The 27609-nt window shown below is 39.7% G+C and overlaps 6 protein-coding genes across 17 annotated transcripts in view; 4 read left to right on the top strand and 2 right to left on the bottom strand.

The window, feature by feature from the left end:
• h6pd (hexose-6-phosphate dehydrogenase (glucose 1-dehydrogenase)) overlaps nt 1-6726 on the top strand; it is an 11383-nt gene extending 4657 nt beyond the window's left edge. For 2 of the 4 annotated variants that reach the window (XM_030420779.1, XM_030420780.1), the window contains exons 2-6: nt 83-242; nt 1342-2008; nt 2102-2219; nt 2459-2728; nt 2842-4172. In XM_030420779.1, the coding sequence (XP_030276639.1) occupies nt 1367-2008; nt 2102-2219; nt 2459-2728; nt 2842-4172 (2361 nt within the window). In that variant the 5' untranslated portion in view covers nt 83-242; nt 1342-1366. Of the gene's footprint in view, nt 1-82; nt 243-1341; nt 2009-2101; nt 2220-2458; nt 2729-2841 lie in introns of those variants that run through there. The other 2 variants (XM_030420781.1, XM_030420783.1) reach the window with 2 other exon arrangements.
• LOC115583682 (uncharacterized) lies at nt 4458-17526 on the bottom strand. Its single transcript, XM_030420791.1, has 7 exons — nt 17474-17526; nt 9045-9231; nt 8892-8954; nt 7575-7654; nt 7235-7365; nt 7077-7143; nt 4458-6986 (listed from the first exon to the last, which is right to left on the bottom strand). Exons 2-7 carry the CDS (start codon nt 9116-9118, stop codon nt 6907-6909), a joined length of 495 nt encoding a protein of 164 aa, XP_030276651.1. The 5' UTR covers nt 9119-9231; nt 17474-17526; the 3' UTR covers nt 4458-6906.
• On the top strand, nt 9409-11795 carry LOC115583684 (retinoid-binding protein 7-like). Its single transcript, XM_030420792.1, has 4 exons — nt 9409-9641; nt 9794-9972; nt 10084-10185; nt 11563-11795. Exons 1-4 carry the CDS (start codon nt 9569-9571, stop codon nt 11614-11616), a joined length of 408 nt encoding a protein of 135 aa, XP_030276652.1. The 5' UTR covers nt 9409-9568; the 3' UTR covers nt 11617-11795.
• Nucleotides 14123-17740, top strand: LOC115583685 (retinoid-binding protein 7-like). Its single transcript, XM_030420793.1, has 4 exons — nt 14123-14252; nt 14447-14619; nt 14731-14832; nt 17514-17740. Exons 1-4 carry the CDS (start codon nt 14180-14182, stop codon nt 17565-17567), a joined length of 402 nt encoding a protein of 133 aa, XP_030276653.1. The 5' UTR covers nt 14123-14179; the 3' UTR covers nt 17568-17740.
• cenps (centromere protein S) lies at nt 17698-22222 on the top strand. 2 transcript variants are annotated; one of them, XM_030420796.1, is made up of 6 exons: nt 17698-17812; nt 17929-17983; nt 18173-18296; nt 21097-21130; nt 21244-21310; nt 21506-22222. In XM_030420796.1, the coding sequence occupies exons 2-6, from the start codon at nt 17954-17956 to the stop codon at nt 21617-21619; spliced, it is 369 nt and encodes a 122-aa protein (XP_030276656.1). In that variant the 5' UTR covers nt 17698-17812; nt 17929-17953; the 3' UTR covers nt 21620-22222. The 2 variants fall into 2 exon arrangements, with proteins under 2 accessions (XP_030276656.1, XP_030276654.1); XM_030420794.1 differs by having other exon boundaries at nt 17739-17983.
• On the bottom strand, nt 20427-27609 carry tardbpb (TAR DNA binding protein b). 8 transcript variants are annotated; one of them, XR_003984406.1, is made up of 7 exons: nt 26813-27609; nt 25899-25925; nt 25650-25813; nt 25403-25552; nt 25127-25297; nt 23976-25037; nt 20427-23313 (listed from the first exon to the last, which is right to left on the bottom strand). XR_003984406.1 is itself a non-coding variant. In XM_030420784.1 (6 exons), exons 1-6 carry the CDS (start codon nt 27051-27053, stop codon nt 24546-24548), a joined length of 1245 nt encoding a protein of 414 aa, XP_030276644.1. In that variant the 5' UTR covers nt 27054-27609; the 3' UTR covers nt 23382-24545. The 8 variants fall into 8 exon arrangements, 7 of the variants coding, with proteins under 7 accessions (XP_030276644.1, XP_030276645.1, XP_030276646.1 ...); XM_030420784.1 differs by lacking the exon at nt 20427-23313 and having other exon boundaries at nt 23382-25037; XM_030420785.1 differs by lacking the exon at nt 20427-23313 and having other exon boundaries at nt 23382-25037; nt 25127-25294.

Here is a 27609-nt window from a genome sequence, read left to right as displayed (position 1 = left end):
TTTGCTGCAGCCTTTCTTATAAACGATTTTTGGGTTATTGCAAAATCAGTTGGTCTGACATTCCCGGCACTCTTATCAACAGCAGGAATGTTGTACGGGAAGCTCAAAGCCTCTGAGCAAAGTGCAAAGTCTACACCCCTGCTCCACCACTATCTGCTGCTCATTACGCTCATGACTGTCACTGCAGCACATCACTGACTATCAAGGGACTTGAGAACAGCTGGAGAACAAGACAGTGCCAAGTAATGTATTTCTTATCATTAGTTTGAGTTTTATTGATGTTACATAAACTATTGCTTTATATTCATATAGTGTTCACAGTGTATGTGTATTGGCTTTTAGATGTTCAGATGTGATTTTTGACACATTTTTTGGATGTTGCCAAAGAAATACAGCAGTATCTACTGAGTGTGTGTGCATTGTTATAAATGTTGATGAATCATATTATTATTTGTAGTTTATGTGCTGGTCGAAGCTTTTCTATCATGTAGCATGAGCAAGGCAAATATTTACAATTTATTTCATTTAGTTTGGGGACATGTCATGCATTATTTTCCTTTCATCACAAACATTTAGAGTTGAAAAATGTATTTCATTTTCCAGTAAGACAATCACAAAATATAAACCGACAATTATTCTGATGACGGACTGTTTCATTCAGGCGTCAGGAACAAATGAGAAACATTTACTGGTGCAAGCCTCTCAATTGTGAGGATTTGCTGCCTTTTTGTGTCATATGTGACTGTTAACTGAACATCTTTGGGTTTTGGACAGTTGGTTAAACGAAACAAGATATTTTGATATCACTGTTGGCGTTAGGTAATTATTATAGGTATTTTCATTATTTTCTGACCTCCATAGAGACAAAACAGTTAAGAAAATAAGTTGAAAAAGGCATTATTATGTCATTTTAGTTCCCTTAAAAAAACAGCTTGGGCGTCACTTTGATGGTACAGTGTCTTGTAATAGGTTGAATGGTGTCTCTGTCTCAGACACTCAGACACTACATCAGTTGTTTCTGCACTATGTAACACTGAGAGGGTAGCATCACAGTGTTAGATTCATGTTTTCAACACGTAACATTGTTACGATGTAATACATTTTGTTTGTAGTTGGCACCTATTTGTAGTCTGACAAATTGTCACAGACCGGGGATTTGTATTTACCACAGTGTAGTTGCCCTCAGAACCTTCAAGGGGACATAATCAATGGTGAAATTTTCCTACACAATGTGCTGACAGTTACTTCCATGCTTGCTGTCATAATTTCTTGCTGGTGCTACATGATTTTCTAGATGATTGTCTCATCTACATGTAATGTCTCTTTGCTGTGTTCATACAGGAGTTTGGACGGCTAAGACCAGAGCATGTTTGTGACTGTGTTCCTGCTTCTGGTCACTCTCTGTGCCCAGGGAGGATATGGCGAGGAGATAGACGAGGCACAGAGACCCGGCCATGTTTCGGTGGTGATAGTGGGAGGCACAGGTGACCTGGCAAAGAAGTACCTGTGGCAGGGCTTCTTCGAACTGTACGTGAATCAGGTCAAAAATGGATACACCTTTTCCTTCTACGGTGGAGGACTGTCCCCTGCTGACAAGGCCACACCGGTTCTCTTTGAGATCCTGAAGGCGGTATCTTGCTCAAAGGATGTGTCACAGGAACGCTGTGCTCTGCTGAAAGAGCAGTTCCTGCGGCTCTCCCAGTATCGGCAGCTGCAGAGCGTCGAGGACTACCAGGATTTGGCCAAGCACATTGAGAAAGAGCTTCAACAGGAGGGAATGACAGAGGCTGGGAGGCTCTTCTACCTCTCAGTACCAGCCTTTGCATACGCAGATATTGCTGATAAGATCAACAGTAGCTGTAGGCCGACCAGTGGGGCGTGGCTGAGGGTGGTGCTAGAGAAACCTTTTGGACATGACTTCAGGAGTGCTCAGGTGCTTGCATCTCAGCTCGGGAATTCCTTGAAGGATGAAGAAATGTACAGAATTGACCATTATCTGGGGAAGCAGGTAAGAATAACCTGCACAGTCAGTGCCTTTCAACTGAGACTCTATAACAGATACGTTGGATTTGATTATGTGTTTCTCTGCTTTTGAGAAAAGGTGGTTTCAAGGATTCTTCCATTCAGAGAAGAGAACAAGAAGCTTCTGGATCCCATCTGGAATAGGCACCACATCGAGAGAGTGGAGATTGTACTGAAAGAGACGCTGGATGTTAAAGGTGACTCAAAATGCATCATTACTGTTGTAATAAGGGGCAGTTCGTACCCTTATCAAAATGATTACTTACCTGTAGAAACTCAGCAACCTACACCAAAACAATCTAGATGGATTAATAGCACAACAGCTGAAATGAAAAAAATATATTTTAGATTTCTGTGTGAATGGTCACATAATCAAGAAGAATTTCAGAGCTAGAACCATGTGTTTGTGTCCTCACTTGTCGTTTTGCCCTCAAAGGTCGTATCCCCTTCTACGACCAATACGGGGTGGTCAGAGATGTGCTGCAGAACCACCTGACAGAGGTCATGACACTGTTGACCATGAGCCTGCCCATGAACCTGAGCAGCAATGAGGAAGTCCTGCGAAACAAGCTGCAGGTCTTCAGGTCCCTGCTGCCCGTAGGTAAGAATCAAGCTGTGGTCGGCCAATACCAAGAATACAAAACAGAGGTTCAGCAGGAGCTGAATAAGACCAAAGATCACATCAGCATCACACCAACATTTGCAGGTGAGTACTTAAGGCTTTTCTTTTTAAATGTCATTAATTTAAGTATTCTTTACCGTTGAACTGTAAAAGAAATTGCTATCCAGCTAATAAGTGATCCTGTTTGTGTCTTTCAGCTGTGTTGATGTACATCGATGAGGCCCAGTATGAAGGCGTGCCAATTCTTCTGATCTCAGGGAAGATGTTAGATGAGCGGGTGGGATATTCACGCATTCTTTTCAAGAATGACATCTTTTGTCTTCAGAACCACAACAGCGTACACTGCAAGCCCAAACAAATAGTTTTCCACTTCGGGCACGGCAGCCTTGAATATCCAGCAATTCTTGTTAGTAAGAATTTATTCAAGCCAGTTTTAATGGACAGTGAGTGGAAGGAAGTGACAAAGCATAAAGATGTCGATGTACTTAGTTTGCCGCTTTCAGACTACTATGTGCAAACGCCAATAGTGCAGAGGGAAGCTTATTATGAACTAATTTCACACATTTTTGCTGGACGAAAGAATAGTTTCATTAGTACTGAAAACCTCCTGGCTTCTTGGGGCTTGTGGACGCCACTACTCAGCAGCCTCGCCAGCACGTTTCCCCGCATCTACCCAGGAGGTGCAGAGAACGGAGACCTGCTGGACGTCCGTATTAAAGGGAAAGACATTAGTTACCACAATGAGGTGGTGATAATCAGCAATGATCAGATTGGTGGGTTCCAAGTGATGCAAGGTAAATTTCGTAGCTCTGACATGGTGTCTGCCTGGACTGAGGAGCTGGTGGTGAGGCTAGCTGCAGACATACAAGAGGCAGCGGAGGCCGCAGTACGCGAGGCTGGTGTTTTTCATCTTGCTCTCTCTGGTGGGTCCTCTCCCCTTGCTCTGTTCCAAAGGCTGACCCTGCACCACTTCTCCTTCCCCTGGAGAGACACCCATGTGTGGATGGTGGATGAGCGCTGCGTGCCACTGACTGACTCAGAGTCCAACTTCCGCAACCTCCATGACCATCTACTGCACCATGTGAGGATACCCTATTACAACATCCACCCCATGCCAGTACAGATCAACCAGCGTCTGTGTGTGGAGGAGGATGGAGGAGCGCTGCTGTATGAGAAAGAGGTCAGCAAGTGGGTAAACGGCTCCAGCTTCCACTTTGTTCTGCTGGGAGTGGGCTACGACAGCCACACAGCCTCTCTGTTCCCTGGCAGTAAAGTGGATGGCCACGGGGAGAGTCTGGTGGCCCTCACAGAGAGCCCCGTCAAGCCTCACCAGCGTATGACCCTCACTTTTAGTGCCATCAACCGAGCGCACAAGGTCGCTCTGTTAGTGATGGGCAAAGGCAAACATGAGCTGATCACCCAGCTGAGCCGAGTTAAGGACAACCCAGACAAATGGCCCGTTACTGGGGTGAAGCCTGCTAATGGCAGACTTGTTTGGTATATCGACTATGATGCACTTTTAGGATAGGAATAATTACATTCCTAACTTTCAAACAATGTTTGAGGAGCTGCTTTAATTGGACTGCTGGTAGAGGGGGAAGAGTGTTTGGACCAGCACTTTTTCGACTTTTTTAACCACAAATCACATACTGAACATTTCTACTGCCTTTTTCAAGATTTACTTCATACCAAATAACCATCAGAAGTCAGAATTCTTAACTGTACTTGAAAACTTTTATGAAAGCTGTTATGGGTGTCATGATTTTATTTGACTTTTGATTTTAAGATCATTCAATAAAAAAAAAGAAAAAAAAATGTCAACAGGAGGAGACAATAGCAGGTGATCAGTTGTGGATTAGTAAACTCAAGGTGAATGTGAGGTGCTCTTGAAGTTATATCTCAGAGTTAAAAATGACAAAGGAGAATAAACACAGACCAGTTTCAACCACACTGGGTCATCTTCAGGACGCAACTAAAAGGGGGAATAAACACGGTCATGCCACTGTCGAGCCTCAAATTGTAAACAGCAGCAGATCATTGGTTTCATGCCCTGACACCCTTCATTTACATTTTCAAATTATTTAAAAAGTTAGCATACATACATAGCATAGCAACAGCCTTATTTTTTCTTTTCAGTGTGTGTAGCACAAGTTGTCGTTTGTCTTTGGACACGCAGCGAACACATGTTGGCAAGCAAGGGTGGAGAGAAAAAAAATATTGAGACAATCTCCAATCTTAACTTTGATTTCGCCAAATGAAAATCAATCATTATGAGCACTGATTTCAGTTTAGATTTGAAATCATGACACCCCTCATAGCTTTTATTGTGTAGTACAGCAGCAGAAAACTTGTCGCTGTTTTAAAAACAGTCCCTCGTTGGTGGATTCATGCGCTTCTTAAAAACATCCAGCACATTTTGTGAAAAGAACAATGTTTGAATTTCTTACATTTAAAGGGCCACTGTTGAGCCAACTTTAAAGGCTTGGATGTCTAGTTGCAGCTAAATTACCGTGTGACGACAACGTAAATTTAAAGTTGGGGTTCAGTTAAAAGTGTTGGTGGAATGTGAAGTATTGTGAAGAACTTGTTGTTGGGGGTTAAATGGGTTTAAAACAACTGTTACGTTCCTTTTTATTGAAAGTTCAAACATCATTCACACATTTTTCTGTGTGTGTGTTTGTGCGTGAAATACCTATGCAGACTTTTTATAGTTTATCAAAGCCTAATCATGTGAAAAATGAGTTGAAATATATGAAGTATAAATGCAGTTTACAAAGGACAGAGTATGTTGTATGCCATATAAACATCTGGTGCTGAACACACAACAAACAAACACTTAAGATTTATTTTTCTTCAACCAGGTGAACAAGGTGTTTGTATGATCTCAGGTGAATTTGCGAAATTGCAGATATGCAGTTTACTGTTTAATCTACACTTGTTGATTGTATGTTTTCTATTGTTGAGTGGCAGTGATCCTATTAATACTTCATCGGTGGGTCAAAAAGAGAAAATAAAATGTGACAGATTATATATTTTCTTTGTATTGAAATAATAGAATTACAAGACATTTGTTATTGAATTGTTTCAGGTAATCAAACATTTGGTGCTTGACTCATTAAAAGCACATTCCTGACTCAAACTAATCACATTCCACCTTCTTTATCTGCTCTTTAAGAGAGTAGATGGAGTTACTTTTAGGATGATTTATATACCTTCTTTAATTCAAGGTGGAGTGTGACTCAGTATTGGCAGTCATTTTTATTGTGCCTGTGTTTGAGACATCTTGATGAGCGTTATTGTTTCAGCAAAAAAAGAGGAGACATTGTCCTGCATCCTGTAATGCAAACAACAGTATGGCTCTGTAATGAACAAGTTAAAAAGAGAATGAAAAAGTGTGTCCCATGCACTGGAAGAAAATTGTCACATAAGCAAAACACAATGCAGTACCAGTGCTGAAAACAGGCGATTGACTCAATAACCACTGCCAGTGAACTTGTTTTTTTGTTTGTTTGTTTGTGTGTTACATTCAGTGTCATGAAAACATAGACTTGTTGTCGTGGGCCGCATGAATATTAGGGTTAATTTCTACATTTTGGAGTGTTTTGATTTTTCTTTCCATATCTATAATTTTCCTATGGTTTTAAAGTTTGGCTCATTAGACATGAAATCAGATAGATTTGAGAGTAATATGTATGATCTGAAGAGTATTATTCATTCTGGCAGTTGGAAAAAATCAGTAATAAGGTTACTTTACAATTTGCACTGGTTGGTTTTTGTTTTTGTTTTTTTAAGATACCTTCTCTTAAGATGATAAGAATGACTCATGTTTTTGAACAGCATCTGCTTTTTTCTAATATTACAACCTGACATCCTAGTTTCATAAATATAAAGAGTTACCCTTTAATTTTACTGCTATGATCTGTTTTGTTTAGCTTCACTTTTCCAATGATATACATATCACTCAGTACTGTATACAGACTTCACACGTGTAGCTCTTTGTATAATCATAAACCAAATATATTTATAAGCACATCAAGCACATGTACACTGTCCATCAACAAATAAAAAAAATCAAACAGCTTTAACAATCGAGTCAAACATCTGCTTCGTGGTATGTCTCTGAAGTGGACTGGAAAACGTGAACAGGATTAAGTCACTTTCCCTTTTTTTTGTTCCCATGGTTTTAAGTTACGAGCTGCTGAAACCACATGAAATCTTAATATGTGGAGTATCGCATGTCAACGTGGGACAGCTGGTCCGCTTTATCGCTCATTGTTTCTGCTTGGGTCCGTGACAGACAGCCTGTTGGTCAACCGTAGTCCCCCTCTCACCATGAAAAAACCTGAACAGACGCAAGCAGGTGTTATTCCTTTGAACTGAAGACATTGTGTATGAGTGATCCCACACAGTATGTATAAGAAATTAACTTTACCTGTGCTGAAAATAGAAGCAACTGTTAGAATAAGGGACATGTAGTACAGCTCAGGGGTGGTTTTGACCTGTGAATATATTTATATTTATATATTTAAATATCACTCTGATGCTGCTGTATCTCTAAAAAAAACTTTAACATTCTAGTTTTTTTCTTACACATGCTGCTGCTGTCAGAGTCAGGATGGTCGTGCACAGACCATGTCCACATGACAGCAATCCAAACACATGATAGGACGCCCACAGGCTTTGAGGAACTGGGTCTATCAATGTGAATACCACTGAAAAACCTATTGAAAGAGACAAGTGTTGCTATAGTTCACTACAAAATTAAAATTCAGTCATTATTTACTCATAGGGTTGAGTAGGCTATGACAAAGTCATTATTCTATTGTTGTTTTGCTTGTGGTAAAAGCTCTGAGTCAATGTCTTATAGATGAGAGGTTAAATAATGTTTCTACCTGTGTGTTTGAAATGTGTCTGATCGGATGGGATTCACCTGAAGCTATGAAGGACAAAGCGATGGAGGCCGACAGGTTGTTCAGAAGAGGCTGCCTGCAGTATCGTGAGGATTTGGGCCTTTTTTAAAACAAAGCAGACACCATTATTAGAGAAAGAAAACAATGAGGTGACTGGTTGCTCTGTGTAATAAAATTGAGATAACAACTGTGTGGGGGAAAAAAAGAGTACTCAACAATCTAATCTAAGAAAAGGTATGAAACAGTGAAGGAAGTATTAAAAATCCTTTCTCATAGTGGCTAAATCATTGAAAGACTCGTAGTTAAAAACAGGTTTTGACCACCAGGTCTTCATCAGGGCTTCAAACCAGGGATCCACTAGGTCTTCATCAGGGCTTCAAACCAGGGATCCACAAGGTCTTCATCAGGGCTGTAAACTAGGGATCCACTAGGTCTTCATCAGGACTTTAAACTGGGGATCCACTAGGTCTTCATCAGGGTTTCAAAACAAGGATCCACTAGGTCTCCTTCAGGGCTGTAAACTAGTGATAAACAAGGTCTTCATCAGGACTTTAAACTGGGGATCCACTAGGTCTTCATCAGGGTTTCAAAACAAGGATCCACTAGGTCTTCATCAGGGCTGTAAACTAGGGATCCACTAGGTCTTCATCAGGACTTTAAACTGGGGATCCACTAGGTCTTCATCAGGGTTTCAAAACAAGGATCCACTAGGTCTCCGTCAGGGCTGTAAACTAGTGATCAACAAGGTCTTCATCAGGACTTTAAACTGGGGATCCACTAGGTCTTCATCAGGGTTTCAAAACAAGGATCCACTAGGTCTTCATCAGGGCTGTAAACTAGGGATCCACTAGGTCTTCATCAGGACTTTAAACTGGGGATCCACTAGGTCTTCATCAGGGTTTCAAAACAAGGATCCACTAGGTCTCCGTCAGGGCTGTAAACCAGGGATCCACTAGGTCTTCATCAGGGCTGTAAACTAGTGATCCACTAGGTCTTGGTCAGGCCTGACGGTCAAAACATGTTGTTTGGTCTTTTAACTATTTAGCCAATATTGTAAAGGCTTTAAGAAAGCTGAAATAGACAATTCAAAAGAAAGACAATTTGTTGATTGTGGAGTCTCATTCCCAGGCTGTCAAAAACTGACTTGGGTTGGCCAGCAGCTCTAGAATTCTACTTCAGCTTTAATATTTCCTTCCTTGTTTGATGCATCTTCTTACATTTGGAGTGCCTGGATAGCCTCTGGTTTTGAAACACCATTACTATTAACACCACATTCACTTTTTTACAAGTGACCCATGAGCTGAATGGCTCGGTGCCATTGCCTGTGTCCTAGTTACCTTCCCAGGACGTAGAACTGAGGGGCCAGAATGAGCACCGTGAACACTGCATTCACTATCTGACTGTAAACGGAACAAACATGAATTAAAAAAACAGGTTTTTTTCTATCGTATCAAGACTTTTAATATCTTATTAAAACAACAACCACTTACAATTTTAACCTCTGACTTCTCGGTATCCATCTGCTGCTGTGATACGCCATGTAGATGAGCATATAGAGGAACATGGATGTTAACACTGTTCAGGACAGCCAGCAGCTCTCAATGTGAGCAGCAGGAGGAGGAAGGATTGTGTTTCAAGCTGCACATGCCCAGAGACTCCTGCTGCATATTGTGTTCCCTGAAAGCCCAGAAACTTAAGCTTGAAGATTAGGATGTTATGTTTTTTGGTCAAAGGTGACTTCAGTAAGAAGATGCAGTATGTACAGAAGATTTCATAATAACGTCCTGTATGGAGGCTTTTCGTCTTAACAGGAACAGAATAGTTTCCTCATATTATGTGTAAAACGACGTCCTGTTCTGCTCTCCTGTGCTCCTCCTTTGTATGTATCTAGAATAGTTACAGACAACAACTTATCACCCCTGTCCTATATTGACACACAATGAACGAACTTCCGCCCCACTAACTTTAAAATTCCCCCTCGATACTCGTTCTGAGAGTCAAACAAACATCCAAGATGCCTGTCGACTACAGCGGGACGTGGGACATTGACAGCAATGTTAATTTTGAGGGATACATGGGTGCTCTCGGTAAGTGTCTGTGGTTCTTTTACAGATTATATGTGAAAATAAAAACTTTGAAATTTGAGAGTGTTTTCTTATAGCTGAATGTTGAATTAGTAGTAAAAACCATTAAATTATTTCTAGTAGCAGGTTAAAGTTCCTCTCATTCTGACATGTAGGCATTGACTTTGCAACGCGTAAGATTGCCTCGATGTTGAAGCCGCAGAAAGTGATTACGCAAGATGGGGACCGTTTCACAATCAGGACGCTCACCACGTTCAAAAGTTACGAGCTTTCATTCAAAATTGGAGAGGAATTCAAAGAGGTGTCCAAAGGGATGGACAACAGGTCATTCCAGGTAAAACTTCAGTATACTTTGTTTGTGTTTCTGTGATCACTACCACACAATTTAAAGCAAACAGAAGCCTTTTTTATACAAAGTTGTACCCCATTACTTGTTCCCTGTCAGACTGTGGTGAACTGGGAAAACGATAAGCTGGTGTGTGTTCAGAAAGGAGAGAAGAAGAACCGAGGATGGACTCACTGGATTGAGGGAGACGAGCTTCATCTGGTATGAGAGCTGTTGCTATTCTGGCGGCTCCTTATATTCCGGTTCAGTGATGGAATGTGACTAAGAACATTTACTCATTACTCTACTTAAGAACAATTTTGATGTACTTGTATTTTACTGGTTTATTTTCCTATTCTTTTAGTTCATACTTCCACTCCACATTATTTGATAACTTTAGTTACTAGTTCCTTTTGTCCAGTTTGTCCTAAACTGTCCTGGATCCAATGTGATGAGTAAGTACCAAAAAGTCATACTTGATCAAAAAGATGTCAGGCTGAAATCTTACAATCTTACAATAAACAGTCTAATAAAGAAAAATACTTAAAATATCTTATATCAAACATTCTTAAGTATCAAAAGTAATTGTGTGCCAAAATAAAGGTAAAAATGTCCATAGATTTTTTTTTTATATGTTGAAATGTCATGTTAATCTAATCAATTATTGGATCTGATATTTAGCATTTTTCTGACTGTCGCAATCATTTAAAAAAAAAAAATCAGATCAAACAAATTTGTTATTTTGTGATGATGGCAAACAAACATGTAATCTCGAGAAAAAAACTTAAAATTAACTCTGTATCATGAAAAATAGCAGAAAGTAATATATCTGGCCCATGACCATTTACACCGGCTTCCAAACCTTTCAGATTACTGTGGCGGCAATAACTCAGTCCGTAGGGACTTGGCTTTGGGACATAAAGGTCAAGTCCCACCCGGACCAAAAAAAGAACGATGTGGACCGGCAGTTGGAGAATGCTGTTTCACATCCTGGGCATTGCCGAAGTGCCCTTGAGCAAGGTACCAACCCCTAACACTGCTCGTTGGGCGCCGTGGCATGTGTGGCAGCCCCTTCGCTCGTCTCCTCTACACAGCATGTGTGTGTTTGTGTGTGCGCACCTGTGTGTAATGTGATTGGAAAAAAGAATTTCCCAATTTGGGATTAATATTAAAATAGTATATCAAATTCATTTATCTCATTGGCAATCAGATAAATAAAAAAGAAACATGCTGACTATACAAAATGCTGATATAATAATATTATATCTAATAATAAATATAAAACATCTAAATATAAGTACCTTTACTTGTACTTTTGATACTTAAGTACATTGCCTATCAGATACCTTTTACTCAAGTATGACTTTTGGGTACTTTCTTACAACACTGGTCCAGTTTGTGTTTATGATCAACAACTCCCGATTTGTAATATGTCATGCCGCTGATTTCTACTATTTTGTGGTCTCGTACGAATAGAAAATCAAATCTGTGTTCAATTAACTCGGCAAAAACACTACAGCAGTTTTGCTTTATCATTTTTACAATATTTGCAAAAGTATCGTTGGGACGTTTGATGTTTTTCATATGTTCTCTCTTCAGGAGCTGACTTGTGAGGGCCAAGTCTGCAAGCAAGTTTATAAAAGGACACTGTGATCTTCATAAACTTCAACTTCATCTACAGTATTTGCTGGCATTATCCACATAATGTAGCTCTCTGTACTTAAGAGGATGTTATATAAATGTTGAGTGATGTTGCAGTATCTCCTCCACACCACACGATAGTGCTGTTAGAAGTACACGTCAATACACGTCAATAAAGTAACTAAACTGGAGTGTTGTTGGTTTGTTGGTAAATTTGTGCTGCCAATTTTCATTTCCAGCTAACTGTTAGCTTCAAGCTAACAACAGCAAGTATTTGTTTACGCATTTATGTCTTACCTTCTCTGTAAACTTTGATTGTGTGAGGATTTTTTCCCCACTTTGTCACACACTTGTAGCCATTGTGGGGAAATTTGACTACGTGTCAAATGTTCAACTTCCAAAAATGTCACTCCATAAAGTGTTTATGAGCATGTTTCGGGCCGTTTGCCCTGCTGGAAAAACCAGCATAGACCAGCACCAAAACACAACATGGTGACCAGTCACCAGCATACCAGCTTATATTGTGTTTTGGTGCTGGTCTATCCTGTTTTTTTCCAGCAGGGTGGAGTCGACTGGACCCCTTTTGTAGTGACACTTTTTTTAAAAGTTTCACATATCTGGACTTGGGTTACGGGCAGTAAACTGACTGCAGTCAATGAATAAGGGTTAGACCTAAGATATTCGTGAAAAATAGACATTCCACCAAATTCCAATAAAAACACAGGTGTGTCTCATTCAACTAGTTACTAAAGACAGTGTGGCATTGATTTTTAGTCAATGGGTCAAATGACTTTGAAAAAGACGTGTCCCTATGCAAAGTGAATGGGATGAATCAGGGTTGAAATATGACTAGGTGTCAAATGTTCAATTTTCAAAAATGTCCCCCCAGAAAGTGTTTAGGAGCATGTTTTGGGCCTTTTGGAGTCCACTGGTACCCCTTTATAGTGACACTTTTTCAAGGGTTTAACATAGCTGGACTTAGGGTTAGGGGTTGAATCAGAGAAGGCCTGAAAAGTGAATGGGATGGATCAGATGTAAAATTTCACTAAGCGTCAAATGTTCAGAATAATACGAATAGAGTTGAATCCTTTTGGAGGGGATTTTGAGGTGAGATTTCTCCACATTGCTGCAGTGAAATGTAACCAAATGTATACGTATGATAGAGTAAGGCATCAGGAAGAAGATGGAGTGATAATGGAGAACTAACCTATGAAGGACTTAGTTTGGTGAAAGGTCAAAGTCCGAATAACAGAGATCTTTTGACTTGGTTTTGACCATAAAGTCAAAATTCAAGACATTCAAGTACAATATTTTCGAATTTCATGCCCGACAGGAGATGATATTTGGAGTAACCGACCACAACAACTTTTAACAACCAACAAAAAACTAAAATAGAATAAAAGCCCATTCCTATAAAGCCCCCTAAAAATACATGAGAAACAAACACAGCAGACTACCTACAGAGCGAAGAGAGTATTTTATTGTGAAACAGGCACAGTGGGAATAATTGGATTTAATACCATTAAGGAGAACATCAGAGTAAACAATCATTCTGTCGACTGAAGGCACAAAACCGGTCTGTCTCATATGCTCAGTGAATGTTGCACTCATAAAAATTCATTCACTGCCCAACAGCGTGCTCATGAATGTTCCCCCAGAGATTCTTGGATTTTGGGTCAATACAAAAAGCCATTTTCCGATGGAGGAGATGTCAAGGAGTGCATGAGTGCAGTAGCTAAAACCTTACTTGAGGGGAAACAGAAAGATGCGCTATTTTTAAAAAGATATTTTGTTTATTTTCACTATTTTATCTTTAAATGCAGCCCTTCTTTTCCTTAAAGAGAGAAGAAAATAATAGATATCTACAGTATAATATATCTGTACAATCAAATGTTAAGTGACAATAAATATTGTGGAAATGTTTTTGAAATGCTCTTTCTTTATTTGATTTGACCGTCAGCTCTTGATTAGATGCAGACGTACTGGGCTACTTCAGTATATATCACACTAAATCATAAGGCAAGTTAGACATTATGATGTTCCGGACCTTTGCTTGAGGAAATTTTGTCTAACTGGACCTATTTGAATTTTAGTTGAATACCCCTGATGTAGAGGAACATGGATGTTAACACTGTTCAGGAATGCCAGCAGCTCTCAATGTGAGCAACAGGAGGAGGAAGGATTGTGTTTCACGCTGCACATGCACAGAGACTCCTGCTGCATATTGTGTTCCCTGTGAGCCCAGAAACTTAAGCTTGAAGAGTAGGATGTTGTGTTTTTTGGTCAAAGGTGACTTCAGCAAGAAGATGCAGTATGTCCAGAAGATTTCAGAATAACGTCCTGTATGGAGGCTTAACCGGACATTCTTAACAGGAACAGAATAGTTTCCTCACATTATTTAAAAAAACCGTCCTGTTCTGCCCTCCTGTGCTCCTCCTTTGTATGTATCTAGAATAGTTACATACAGCAACATATCACCCCTGTCCTATATTGACACGCGATGAACAAACGTCCCACCCACTAAATTTAAATTTCACCCTTGATACTCATTCTGAGAGTCAAACAAACATCCAAGATGCCTGTCGACTACAGCGGGACGTGGGACATTGACAGCAATGTTAATTTTGAGGGATACATGGGTGCTCTCGGTAAGTGTCTGTGGTTCTTTTACAGATGATTTGTGAAAATAAAAACTTTGAGAGTGTTTTCTTTTAGCTGAATGTTGAATTATGATCTGTATTTGTCTTTGTCATTCACCAGGAGAGTGTTATACGTCTAGTGGCAGTAAAAACGTTAATTATTTCTAGTAGCAGGTTAAAGTTCCTCTCATTCTGACATGCAGGCATTAATTTTGCAATTCGCAAGATTGTCTCGATGTTGAAGCCACAGAAAGTGATTACGCAAGATGGGGACCGTTTCACAATCAGGACGCTCACCACGTTCAGAAGTTATGAGATTTCGTTCAAAATTGGGGAGGAGTTTAAAGAGGTGTCCCTGGACAACAGGTCATTCCAGGTAAAACTTCAGTATACTTTGTTTGTGTTTCTGTGATCACTACCACACTATTTAAGTAAAATAGAGGCCTTTTTTGTACAAAGTTGTACTCCATTACTTGTTCCCTGTCAGACTGTGGTGAACTGGGAAAACGATAAGCTGGTGTGTGTTCAGAAAGGAGGGAAGAAGAACCGAGGATGGACTCACTGGATTGAGGGAGACGAGCTTCATCTGGTATGAGAGCTGTTGCTATTCTGGCGGCTCCTTATATTCCAGTTCAGTGATGGAATGTGACTAAGAACATTTACTCATTACTCTACTTAAGAACAAATTTGATGTACTTGTATTTTACTGGTTTATTTTCCTATTCATTTAGTTTATACTTCCACTCCACTTCATTTTCGAGTCCTTTTTACTCCACTACATTATTTGATAACTTTAGTAACTAGTTACTTTTCTTTTTTACAGAAGCCCTAAACTGTCCTGGATCCAATGTGATGAATTAGTACCAAAAAGTCATACTTGATCAAAAAGATGTCAGGCTGAAATCTATAATCTATAATCTTACAGTCTAATAAAGAAAAATACTTAAAATATCTTATATCAAACATTCTTAAGTATCAAAAATAATGATGTACCAAAATAAAGGTAAAAATGTCCATAGATTTCTTTTTTACATGTTGAAATGTCATGTTAATCTAATCGATTATTGGATCTGATGTTTAGCATTTTTCTGACTGTCGCAATCAGTTTTTTTAAAATCAGATCAAACAAATTTGTTATTTTGTGATGATGGCAAACAACTTGTAAACTTGAGAAGAAAACTTAAAGTCCGTGTAAAGCGGCAAAAAAATTGTGTTATGAGTTTGTCACACCAAAGAAACATGTATCATTGACCACTGAGCCAAATTTGAAAGATTAAAAAAATTGTTAAGTATATAAAATTAGGTCTCAAAATCATGGAAAAACAAGCACTTCTTTCTGCTGTGAAACGCTGGGGGCGTGTCAGTTAGAGGCGCTGGAACCACGCCCATGCGGCGGGGGCTACACGTCATGTTAATGACGTCGGTGTCTCCCCAGGTGTTCCCCTTGTCTATCTAAACCCGCGGACAGTTTATAATCATATAGATGCTGTTATAACGTGTAGTGATTGAGATCCTGACCCACTAAACATCCTGGAAAGTGACGGAGTTAAGTTTTTCGCGCTAAATTACATAATTATACATAATCACCATCAGTAAACAGGACGCTGTCTGACTCTGTCACTCGCGGGGACGGAGGCTGTTTTCTGGGGGACAGTTTCCTGTAGTCTCGGTCAGGAGGGCTGGCGGTCGCGGTGATTTATTTTCGTCAAACACTCTGTGAGTTAAACACTCTTGTGACAAGCGTGACAGACGTTGTTTTGTGAGCAGAAATGTGAGGAAGAGTCGGGAGGACAGGGAGGGGACGGACAGGAGGACAGACGCTTCTCCACATACAGCTGTGGTATTTGTTTTCCTCATATAAGTTGGTAAAGACAGTTATAGTTACTACGTTACTTTTGTTCGGTCATGTAACGTTGCTTTGTGGGACATTTCTCTGTATTTAGTTGAGTGAAGGACCTGTGCAGTTATCAGACTGTCAAACCGATACGCCCTCGCTCCGCGCCTCCGGATTATCCGTTCACACTGGGACGGCTCACCAATAATGCGACCCTGATACTACCACCACATACTGCCGGTGGGACCCGCCGTCAGCGGGACGGAGAGGGTCAGCGGCGGCGCGGCCACATCAAGCCGGTGGGACCCGGCGTCAGCGGGACGGAGGGCCGGCTGCGGCGCGGCCACATCATGCCGGTGGGACCCACCGTCAGCGGGACGGAGAGTGTCAGCGGCGGTCAGCAGCGGCCACATCTCCTCGTCGGCGGGAGGAGAGGATGCAAGCCGGGGACGGAGTTGACCAGCGTCAACGGACTCCCCCGTTTCCATACGTTGTCATCCGAAGGAAACTTAAATAAGCTAACAGCGCCGTCACCCTGCACACTGTGGCATCCAGGAAAGATGCAGAGGATGTGGAGGAGACATGACTGGTTAGCTGACTGGTTGACTGGTTAGCTAGCTGCAAACTATTGTAAGCAATGCTATCCGAGACTGGAGAGTGAGTGGGAGAACCGCTGAAGCTGACGCGCTGAACGTATTTATACCACTTCCGCAGCAGGGCGGGGTTTATGCAAATCATATGGCCGCGTTACGTAACGCGGCCATGATTTGCATGATTTCTGACCCGCCCATTAAATCCTGAACACAGAAATGTTGAAAAACTGTTTGTGAGCCTAGCTCTAAAATTAAATTCTACATGGCCGAATGGCTTTTAAATGTTTTAAGTAAGCACATTTATGACCTGTTTAATGTGTTTAGAAGAAAATGGCTGATTTTGGTTTACACGGACTTTAAAATGAACTCCTTATGAAAAATAGCAGAAAGTAATGTATCTGGCCCATGACATTTACGGCTTCAAAACCTTTCGGATTAAATTCATTTATCTAATCGGTAATTAGATAAATAAAAAAGAAACATGCTGACTATACAAATGCTGATATAATAATATTATATCTGATAATAAATATAAAACATCGAAATATAAGTATCATTTACTTGTACTTTTGATACTTTGCAAGTACATTGCATATCAGATATATTTCAAGTAAAATGGGTACTTTGGGTACTTTCTTACAACACTGGTTATGATCAACAACTCCCGATTTGTTATGTTATGCTGCTGATTTTTACTATTTTGTGGTCTCATACGAATAGAAAATCAAATCTATGTTCAATTAACTCGGCAAAAACACTAGAACAGTTTTGTATTCTCACTTTTACAATATTTGCAAAAGTACCGTTGGGAAGTTTGATGTTTTTCATATGTTCTCTCTTCAGGAGCTGACTTGTGAGGACCAAGTCTGCAAGCAAGTTTATAAAAGGACACTGTGATCTTCATAAACTTCAACTTCATCTACAGTATTTGCTAGCATAATCCACACAATGTAGTTCTCTGTACTTAAGAGCATGTTATATAAATGTTGAGTGTGATGTTGCAGTACTTCCTCCACACCACGCGATGGCGCTGTTAGAGGCACACGTCAATAAAATAACTAAACTGAGAATTGTTGGTTTGTTGGTAAATTTGTGCCGCGAGTTTTCATTTCCAGCTAACTATTAGCTCCAAGCTAACAACTGCAAGTATTTGTTTACGCATTTACGTCTTACCTTCCCTGTAAATCTTTGATTGTGTGAGGATTTCCCCACCTTGTCACGCACTTGTAGCCGTTGTGGTGATCCGTCTTTTGTTCAGGTTGTTCAAGTTTCTCCAGAAGAAAATGTCCGTTGATAAAGACGAGACGCATCAGGTAAGAACATGATTCTAACGAGTGTGACAGCGCGTCACGATTAGCTCATATCAACGTTAGCTAGTTAGCTAAGCTAGCAGTGATTCTGTTAGTTACCGTTACAGCAACAGACAAGCGAAACTCACATTGTCATTCCTGCGGTTATAGCGCCGGTATTTATGTATTCTGATTTAATGGTTTGTATGTCAGAGGTTAAAGGCAGCCGTCCATTACACTGTGGGTCGCATTTGTCAGAAGATGGGAGAGGACCAACGGAGACGGTTCAGCCGGCAGGTCGTAGCAGCCATAGCGGAGACAACGTTCAGACAGTGTGGTGGGTGTGAGCAGGGATCAGACACTATTCCAGCATTTACCATCGAAAAACAGATTATAAAAACATCTCACAATTCATACAGTTGTTTAGTGTACATGTACAACCTTCCAGCAGTGATGTAAGTTAATGTAACGAAGTGCATTTACTCAAGTGCAGTTTTGAGACACTTGTATTATTCTCGAGTATTTTCATTTTCTGCCACTTTTTACTTCCATCATCACTTCACTACATTTTGGAGGCAAATATTGTACTTAAGTACATTTACTTCATAACTTTAGTTAAAGTGAGTACAAGTAAATTTATTGTGCTAAAATATTACTTTGCCAACGGTGACAGTCACCCGCATGAATAGTACTGGAGTGAATGTCTAAAAATATCTGATATTATATGTATTTAAGTATCATCACATCACTACATTTTGGAGGCAAATATTTTGCTTTATTATTCACTACATTTGGTTGATAACTTTGGTAACTAGTTACTTTTCAGATTCAATATTGCGTCACAGGCAAATTGGCACAATATTCGATTTAGATAATTGACTACTAGATTAAAAAGAAAGAAACCGATCCTGATTAGGCTTTGGCGACATCCCAAATTTTATATTGTCCTGCCCAAATACACATGATATTAATGTCGTCGGGGGATTTTCTTATAACACTATGTATTTAATTTAATTTAATTTAATTGATATTTTATGTAGATTAGTAGTGTGGACACAGTGAATAAATAAAGGACTGACAGGTTGTTTCTTTTAGCTTTTTCTCTACTTTTCCCTTTGCACATACATGGACAACACTATTAAATAACAAAATAATATTAAATAGAAATATTTCAATTGATATATAGTGAGTGTAATAGTATAATATATTAAGTGCAGCTAGTCACTGGTTCTCTTCCTGCTAAATTCTAGAGGGCCGGCCAGGTGACAAATAACACTTGCATGAATTAAAATACAGTCAGAGCAGTTCCTCTCAGGTGAAGAATAACACTGCTGTTCGATATTCCATATTGGGACAAATATCGCTTATTACGGCAATTACCACAATGTTTGATAATATCTAATATCGGCCAAAGCCCAATTCTGATATTCAGAAAAATGCTGAATATCAGATTTAATAATTTGCCAGACCAGTAGTATGCCTTGTGTTTATAGTACTACAGTCTATTTGTAGTACTGATACTGATGCACATCTAATATCAGATACTTTTAAAACTTTTACTCAATTACCATTTGTATGAGTGACTTTTTACCAAAGCGTGGTATATAAATATGGCTTTTGGGTACTTTTTAAAACACCACCTATGAGTACATCCAGTTGCTTGATTTGACTGAGTTACCAATTTATTGGGTACATTTGTGCATTTTGTCCCTTCCAAAATGGATGAGTAATGTAAATGAATATGGCATCTTAGTGGTTTAAGATGCCGACCATGTAAAACTCCCCAGGTCTGAATCCAGTCAGGCCCTATGATAAAAGACAACCTCATATTCTTTAGCAAATTGTTCTGTCGGCTCTCTGTCTTATGAAGCAAAAAACAAACAAAATAGACACTTAGTATTTTTTCTCTGACTAACGGGTAGATCTAGGGCTACAACTAACACATATTTTCACTGTTGATTAATCTGTTGATAATTTTCTCAATTAAATCGATTAGTTGTTTGGTCTATAAAATGTCAGAAAAAAGTAAGAAAAAAAAACGTCAGCCAGTGTTTCTTAAGCCCAAGATGCTGTCCTCAAATGTCTTGTTTTGACACAACAACGATTTTCAGTTGAAAGTGATTGCGAAGAAACCAGAACATATTTACATCACAACAGAGAAGCTTGAATCTTTTTTTTTTTTTTTAGTAATTAAAAGATTACTCAAAACCAACTAAGAGGTGACAAAAATAGTTGGCGATTAATTTCTTAGTTGACAAGTAATCGATTATACCATTGCGGCTTTAATTACAATTTATATTACTATCAGAGTCCTAATCAGAATTTTCTGTATTTGCCCCGCAAACAGGGAAAAAAAACAGTATTATTTTAGTTAGTTTAGTTTTAGTTAGTTTCACAAGTATGGCACTTTTACAGTGTGTAATGTGCTTCCTTTTAAACATATGTAATAGAAACACACCAGAAATCCTGCTGTCTTAGGAATTTTATTTAAGACTTCTCTAAAATGCCCAAAATACAACTAAAATAATTTCAATTATGTGATACAAAGACCTGTACATACATCGTAAGCGTGATACATACAACCCCATCGTGTGCATTACGCCACAACTTACTATCCACTTCACATCTTTTATTCTTTCACGGCAAAACTCTGCGGACAGACAGCAATCATTGCATTGTAACAACTCAACTCCTCCATCTCCCGGAAACTCTTCATCTGTCTCATCATAGTCAATGTTTACATAGAGAAACACTCAAATATAAAAAAAACTGAAAACCATTATCAGCTGGACGTGGGAATTGACTATGGTCTGACTATAATTCTTTAAAGTTGTAGATGGATAAAATGTCGACCCCATACTTAAATTATATTGTTTTTTTAAAAGCTATGAATGGAAAAAAAGGACAAACATAGCTTCAAATAGATTTCCCGATGGTTGCGTTTCAGTGAAAAAACAAGGAATGTGATAGTGTCAAGAAAATATGTTTTTGTTGAGTACAAGAAAATGTTTAGCTGTAAAATCAAAACAATATTCTGACAGAGATGGACAAAATATTGTTGACACAGTTTAATATAATGCCATTTCATAGTTGCCAGTCTGAACTAAACATCCGACTGTTGGCTGTCACTTTTTCAGATATATTTGCCAAAGACCTGGAAGCCTTTGCAAGGTGAGAATCTTTGTTTTTGAAATGACAACAGGGGAGTTAACCCTGTACTGTAGAACTAGTGTAGTCCCTCTTACATAAAACAATATGATTTAAAATCTCAAATGTGATTTCAGGCATGCTAAAAGAAGCACAGTGTCTACAGAAGATGTAAAGCTTGCAGCCCGTCGCAGTACTGCATTGGTGAGTTACTACATGGTATTGTCAGAAACATTACACAGCACTTAGTCATGTATGCTATATGTAATAACTTCCTGTATCCAGGCCACTCGAACATATTTCATCCGCTTACTTAAGTTTACTGGAACGGTGCATGGGTATAGATATTTTACAGCAGACAGCATATTGCAATGTTTAATTTGCCTTTATTTATTTCAGTCCATCTACATACAAAATAAAAGTGAGGAACTGAACCAGGAGCAGAGGGATTTGAAAAAGAAGAGTACTGGGAAGAGGAAGAGCAGAGACACTGAGGAGGAAAACAAAGAATAAAGGACAAGACACAGGAAGACCTGCAGTGTCTCACCTGTGTCCAACATTCAAACAAACATGAAGGCTGACTCAGATTCATTACAATGAGTTGAGTGTCAACAAAGGTGCCATGTTCATTCTTTCATTGGAAATATGCAGATTAACTTTAAAGATTTCTACAGCATGAGATCTTATTAGATATTCACACTTTCTGCAGATTTACAATTCATTTGTGACTGGTACCTGCTCTGGGACCTGCTGATGTAATGTCAAAAATACAGTGCATTTGACACTGGGTTGAAATTATCATGTATGAATTGACTTGCAAGTACGTAGGTTTTAAAAACAAAAAGGCACTGACAAGTGACAGGATATGGAAACTCTGAAGCTAACTTCAACATCTTCAATTAGAGCAGATTTGACTGATTAGAATTACATACCTGCCATGTTTCTCCAAAGTCTGACAAAAATTATCTAATATTTATCATTTTACCTGGTGAAAACTCACAAGGACTGTAAAAGACTATCTGGCAAGCTATCAATAACATTCACCCAATGAGCACTTTAAGCACACCTGTACAGTCTAATGCAATTAAATACTCCTGCCATAAAGTCTATTTTATATTTGTCTCCTTTTTTTCACAAATCCACACTGACAGCCACAGGCATTATGTTTTGGGGTTGTCTGACCATCCATCAAATTACTGTAAATGCAGTATCTCAGAACATTAACATCTGGACTCAAGAACTGAGTCTAAGCGTTTGGATTAAGGTGGTTCGAAAAATGCCTCTGATTCAGCCCAATTTTTCTTTTAAAAACGCATTCATTGTGGATGAGTATTTTGGGATCTGTTTATACACAACAATCATGTTGTGTCTGCAGGAATGAAATGTAACTACATTTACTCGAGTGCAATTAAGGTATTTGAAAATATGCCGATATGAGAATTGATAATCTTCTAGGTTTGTAATTAGTCAACCCATTGTACACAATATATACATTCGTATAGATGGATAATTTACCTTTAATACTCAAGCAAATTTAATATATACTTTAAGACTTTTACTCGTACTATTTGTATGGGTGACTTCCAATTTTACCAATGTAACAGTTTAACACAATATTTATATTTACATTACACTTTCGGATACTTTCTACAACACTGATTGGGAGTAAGGAACCCCAAATGGTGTCAGTGCATCTCTAATACCGCAGTCCATTTAACAACAATTTATGACATCAGAATCAAGCATCACATTGAAAATACACATCGCTTTTACAAAAAACAGCATTAAAAACGTGATGAAAATACCATTTATGGCAGAGCAGGAATTATCAAATTGCAATAGATTGTACAGGTGTAAACAAAGTGGTCATTGACTGAATAAGGCCATATAAATCCTCATCACCCCAATAGTTGTCTTATTACCATAGCAAATTAGGGACAAAGCATTGCTTAGCTCATCTGTTTTAAGGGCTAATAAAGACAATGACCCACAAGAACTTATTTTTAACCTTATAAGTAGCTGTGAATAATTAAGAAAGGGACAATTTACTCTGAAAAGCGATCAAAAGCAGCAAAAAGACAGGTACTACCCCATGTCATGTCTGAGAAGGCCACACACTGAAAGTGTTGGAACTTCCGTCTTCGTCCTTCAGAACAGACTTCAGTCAGGGTTCAAACGGAGACCTCGACCAGCAGAGCCCAAGGTCCCTAGATATGTGAATCGGATTAGATGTTTTTTTATTTGACAAACTGACTCAAGTAATATCAACTAAGCATCTATTCAAATGAACTTTATTAGAGATCTCCCTTCATTTGACATGTTTTTAAACACTCACAAACAACAAGAGCTACTGGGAACCATTGGACACACCACTCCACGTTCTCACACTATCACTCGCGTCCCCCAGAGTCTTCAGCAGGTGTCATCCACATCAAGTACACACTTACAGATCAGTTCAATAACATGAAAGCACACACCATACAGCATTCAAATCAGATAATATAAGCAATACAAATATTCATCACAACATTCCACTACATTTCGATATTTCCGCACTTGATCAACATACTTAAGAGTAAAGGAAAAACTTGCAAAGATTAAAAAAAAAAAAAATCTTGAAGTACTAATTAATGAATGTCCATGTTAGGGGAGGCGCTCGTAGCATCTGCAGCTTCCACTCACACACTCAAAAAGCAGTCAAATTGGGCTCTTTCACCGACACAACCAGTCCGTTTCACGCGTCTCTCCGTTCGCTCACTCATCGCTTCACTCTTCGCCACAAGCCATCCTCAATCGCACTCATCAGTTCTTAAAATGTCAGTTGCGCAGTTCTTTCCATTTAAAAGTGGATAAAAGTGAAAACACCCACCGTCTCTTAGAACATGCGGAGTGAAGCCGTTCTTTGATGGCATAGCATTTACAGGTGGGAAGAGGGAGAATGATACCGATATCACCCCAAGAATGCTGCCAAAGAGGAGCTTCCTCACAGGAAAATGGAAGAGAGGTGAACTGCAGAAGAGATTTCAATGAAGGCTTTTCCACAGAACTTGACTGCAAATAAAGTTGCACTTAAAACATTTAGGTTTCAACCAGATTCTTCCCAATGCAAGATTGCCTTTTTGATCGATGACAAAGCCGGATAATGGTGAACCACAAACATTCATGCATTTTCAAAATGGTTTCTTATCACATTTCACAATACATGCATTAGAGAATCCAGTTGAAATGGATACAAACAAATGAGACATCAAAAATAGCACTTTAGTCAGACATCCTGGTAAACAATTCACTTCAACACTTTCTAAATTAAATCTTTAGCATTTTTTCCAAATGTACAAAACATCTTCCACAAAAGTGTTAAGTTTTCAGATACGCATCAACACCAGAAATAAATTTTGAAAGACTCATCTTTGTCACAATACTTACCATACAAACAAACTTACATACCCCACCCAGATGACTTTGACTCCATACTGGACCCAAAACCTGAGCTAAACCCACTACCACTGGTTGTAGAGTTTGACCCCGTTCCCCAGCCGAGACTGGCTGAGCTGGTGCCGTAGTTGCTGTTGCCTGTACCAAAAGACTGACTCTGGTCCCTACTAGAGCTTGTTCCACTGGAAGTGCTGCCTGAGGTGGAGGTCTGCTGCTGGCTAGCCAGCATGCCCATCATCCCCCAACTACTCTGAAGAGCAGCCTGAGCAGCAGCCATCATAGCCGGGTTCAGACTGAAGGAACCAAAATTAGCCAGACTACTGTTAGTGCTGCTCCCTAACCCACTACGGCTGCTACCAAATGCCTGAGCTCCAAAACCATTCCCAAACCGTGTTGTGCGATCAAACTGCCTATTTCCATGTTTGGGCTCAGCATTTGAGATGTGAACGCTGACGCCTTTGATTATTAGGTCCTCTCCACAGAGACCCTGGGCAACCTGTGATGAAGGAAAGAAACATGAATCAGGTCATCTGGGTAGTAGTACCAAGACAACAAGAACTACTTTTTATACATTTAACATCATACCTGATCATCTGCAAATGTGACGAAAGCAAAAGCACGGAATGGCTTGGGGATGAAGACATCAGTTACTTCTCCATACTGCATAAAGAACTGCCGAAGGTCATCTGTGGTCATGTCCTCTGTGCAACGGCCTACAAACACTTTCCGGCTCCTCAGGGGCTCGTCTGGACCCTGCTGTGAATAAAGGGTGGGAATAGATCAATTCCACAGGTTACAAGCATCAACAATGTGTACGTGGCTTTTATTCCCATAGTGTGTCGGTATATGCACGGACATTACCATATTCACCTTCGAGTTAGGGAGCTTGCAGTCACACCATCTTCCGTCAATCATGTGGCGCTGGGAGATCACTTTTTCTTGAGACTCATACTCTGTGAACCTCACAAAGCCAAATCCTTTGGAGTTTCCAGTCTTGGCATCCCGTTTTACCTGAGACAAAAAAACAAACATGCATCCAGCAATGAGTCACAACTGTCACCCCATACAAAACAAAGCCATGTGTATTTTATCAATGCTAATGTTATACCTGAACCATGATGACTTCTCCAAAAGTGCTAAAGTAATCTTTGAGGTCCTGCTCAGATGTTTTCCAGGGAAGACCGAGTACGATCAAGTCAGATGTCTTCATGTCCCCTCTCTTCATTTTCACAGCAGAGGACGCATCAATTTCCTCCATTTTCCTTTTGTTGTCTAAATTGTGAACACAGAGAGATGTTAATTGTATTTTAACCTGACAGCCATGAGATGCGACTTTCTCTGTGTTCACTGCTCTGACCTCTGTAAATATCTGCCAGGACCAAAGCTGGAAAAGAACAAAAGCGGATTTACTAACACTGAGCAAAATGCAATTTTCTTTTCACTATTGGCATTTTTTTTAAATAAACTCTGATGTGAGTATTTGTCCATGACCTTTTACATAAGTTTGTGACATTTCCTAGCAGGTGAGTGTTCACATGTTTGTCAATCATGTAATTTAAATTCAATGTCTATGCAGTTGTTGGGACCTTCAGATGACAGTTTTTTCGTGGAGTATTGGGTCCACCCAGTTAACAGAAACTTGATATTAACATCAGGAGCTGTAGTTTGAGGCCTGATAACCTGAATTGCATCACCCTAAAACTTGAAATCTGTAAACTGTGATTATGTTGTTCTGTAAATGCAACATCTACTCGTCTGCCTGTCCTGGGACAGAGATCCCTCTTCTATTGCTCTTCCTAAGGTTTCTTCCATCTTGTTACCTGCCGTTTAAGATTTTCTTCTGATATGGAATGTTTTTCCTCTCTAGATTTTAAAGCCCATTGATACAATGTGATTTTGATGTGGGGCTATATAAATAAAATAGACTCGAGCTGAGCATTAATGTATGTATAATCCAATACATCTTATTAACACCAACGACTACGGCCTCCACAATCAAATCACATCAGTTCCAAGAAAAACATTTACTGCAGTTGGAGAGATGTCTGATTTTGTCTTGATTATTGCTATATAATCTTGTTTGGTACATTTTGAGCATGCATGTAGCGCCTCATAGCTCACTTCAGTGGGCGTGGACAAACAACGAGTCTCGTCATGCTCATCTATTTTCAGTGTGCTGCTGAAGCGAACACATGAATTATAAATAACGTTACATATGGCCACCTGTTCGGATATAGCGTTATGTAAGAATAAACGTGTGCTCTTATTCACCTTTAGGATAGTTCACCACATAAACGACATTCCCCCATCCGTTTTCTGGCGCGTGCAGGATCCCTTCCACGAGACGCACTCCCCGCATGCACTGTGACACGGGGCTCCTGAACCGCAGGCCACAAGCCCCGGGAAACTGAGCCGCCACGGTTGAGAGCAGAACCGTGCCGTCGTCCTCAGACGGGATCTCCATGGGTTCCTCGTTTTCCTCCTCCGCCACTCTAATGTAGACTTCTGCCATTTTCCTCAAAAACAAAAACTTCTGCCTCGAGTCAAAACAATGCTAACGTTAGCAGTTAGCTCGCTACTTGTCCACAATTGCGGCTAACCTTAGCCGAAATCGCTAACAGGACTGAATGAGTCAGGCTATATAGATCTTTTATACTGAGGAAAAGACGTTTCGAGTAAAAACACTCAAACCAAAAAACGCGTCCGGGTGGGTTTAACCTTAATCTGTGTAGATAATAATATTCCGCTACGCGTGTGCTAACGAGCGTGCATCGACCTTACTGTTCCTTTGTTCGCTGGGACGGGGAGCTGTGTCGTCAACACTGGACGACGACCGTTCTACTGTGCCGCTCAATGAAAACTGCGTACGGTCCCCCGCTAAGTGATCTGACAAAACAATTCCCACAAAATGGCGTACGTAGGACGAGTCAGTTGTCCAACTTCAACAAAACTCGTGTCTCGTCCCAAATTCAAAAGATGAAAATACAACAATGTATATTTCTTTCCACGAGGTGAAAAACGAGACCAACATGTAAGGCCTACCAAAATGGCATTATCTAAGCGAAAAA

This window comes from Sparus aurata, chromosome 6 (genome assembly GCF_900880675.1).
Source record: "Sparus aurata chromosome 6, fSpaAur1.1, whole genome shotgun sequence".
Classification (NCBI taxonomy): Eukaryota; Metazoa; Chordata; class Actinopteri; order Spariformes; family Sparidae; genus Sparus; species Sparus aurata.
This window is presented reverse-complemented; position numbering and strand designations above follow the sequence as displayed.

Bases quoted from the DNA above. Each gene is read 5' to 3' on its own strand.
- LOC115583684 (XM_030420792.1), top strand. From the start codon at position 9,569: ATGCCTGTCGACTACAGCGGGACGTGGGACATTGACAGCAATGTTAAT. The intron at 9,973-10,083 runs GTAAAACTTCAG...GTTCCCTGTCAG, and splicing joins TGGACAACAGGTCATTCCAG to ACTGTGGTGAACTGGGAAAA. The intron at 10,186-11,562 runs GTATGAGAGCTG...TTCTCTCTTCAG, and splicing joins AGGGAGACGAGCTTCATCTG to GAGCTGACTTGTGAGGGCCA.
- LOC115583682 (XM_030420791.1), bottom strand. From the start codon at position 9,118: ATGTTCCTCTATATGCTCATCTACATGGCGTATCACAGCAGCAGATGG. The intron at 8,955-9,044 runs GTAAGTGGTTGT...TTCCGTTTACAG, and splicing joins AGAAGTCAGAGGTTAAAATT to TCAGATAGTGAATGCAGTGT. The intron at 7,366-7,574 runs GTGAATCCCATC...CTCTTTCAATAG, and splicing joins TTTGTCCTTCATAGCTTCAG to GTTTTTCAGTGGTATTCACA.
- cenps (XM_030420796.1), top strand. From the start codon at position 17,954: ATGTCCGTTGATAAAGACGAGACGCATCAG. The intron at 18,297-21,096 runs GTGGGTGTGAGC...TCACTTTTTCAG, and splicing joins GACAACGTTCAGACAGTGTG to ATATATTTGCCAAAGACCTG. The intron at 21,311-21,505 runs GTGAGTTACTAC...TATTTATTTCAG, and splicing joins CCCGTCGCAGTACTGCATTG to TCCATCTACATACAAAATAA.
- LOC115583685 (XM_030420793.1), top strand. From the start codon at position 14,180: ATGCCTGTCGACTACAGCGGGACGTGGGACATTGACAGCAATGTTAAT. The intron at 14,253-14,446 runs GTAAGTGTCTGT...TCTGACATGCAG, and splicing joins GGGATACATGGGTGCTCTCG to GCATTAATTTTGCAATTCGC. The intron at 14,620-14,730 runs GTAAAACTTCAG...GTTCCCTGTCAG, and splicing joins TGGACAACAGGTCATTCCAG to ACTGTGGTGAACTGGGAAAA.
- tardbpb (XM_030420784.1), bottom strand. From the start codon at position 27,053: ATGGCAGAAGTCTACATTAGAGTGGCGGAGGAGGAAAACGAGGAACCC. The intron at 25,814-25,898 runs GTCAGAGCAGTG...TTCACAATTTAG, and splicing joins CCTGGCAGATATTTACAGAG to ACAACAAAAGGAAAATGGAG. The intron at 25,298-25,402 runs GTAATGTCCGTG...CTTTATTCACAG, and splicing joins CTAACTCGAAGGTGAATATG to CAGGGTCCAGACGAGCCCCT.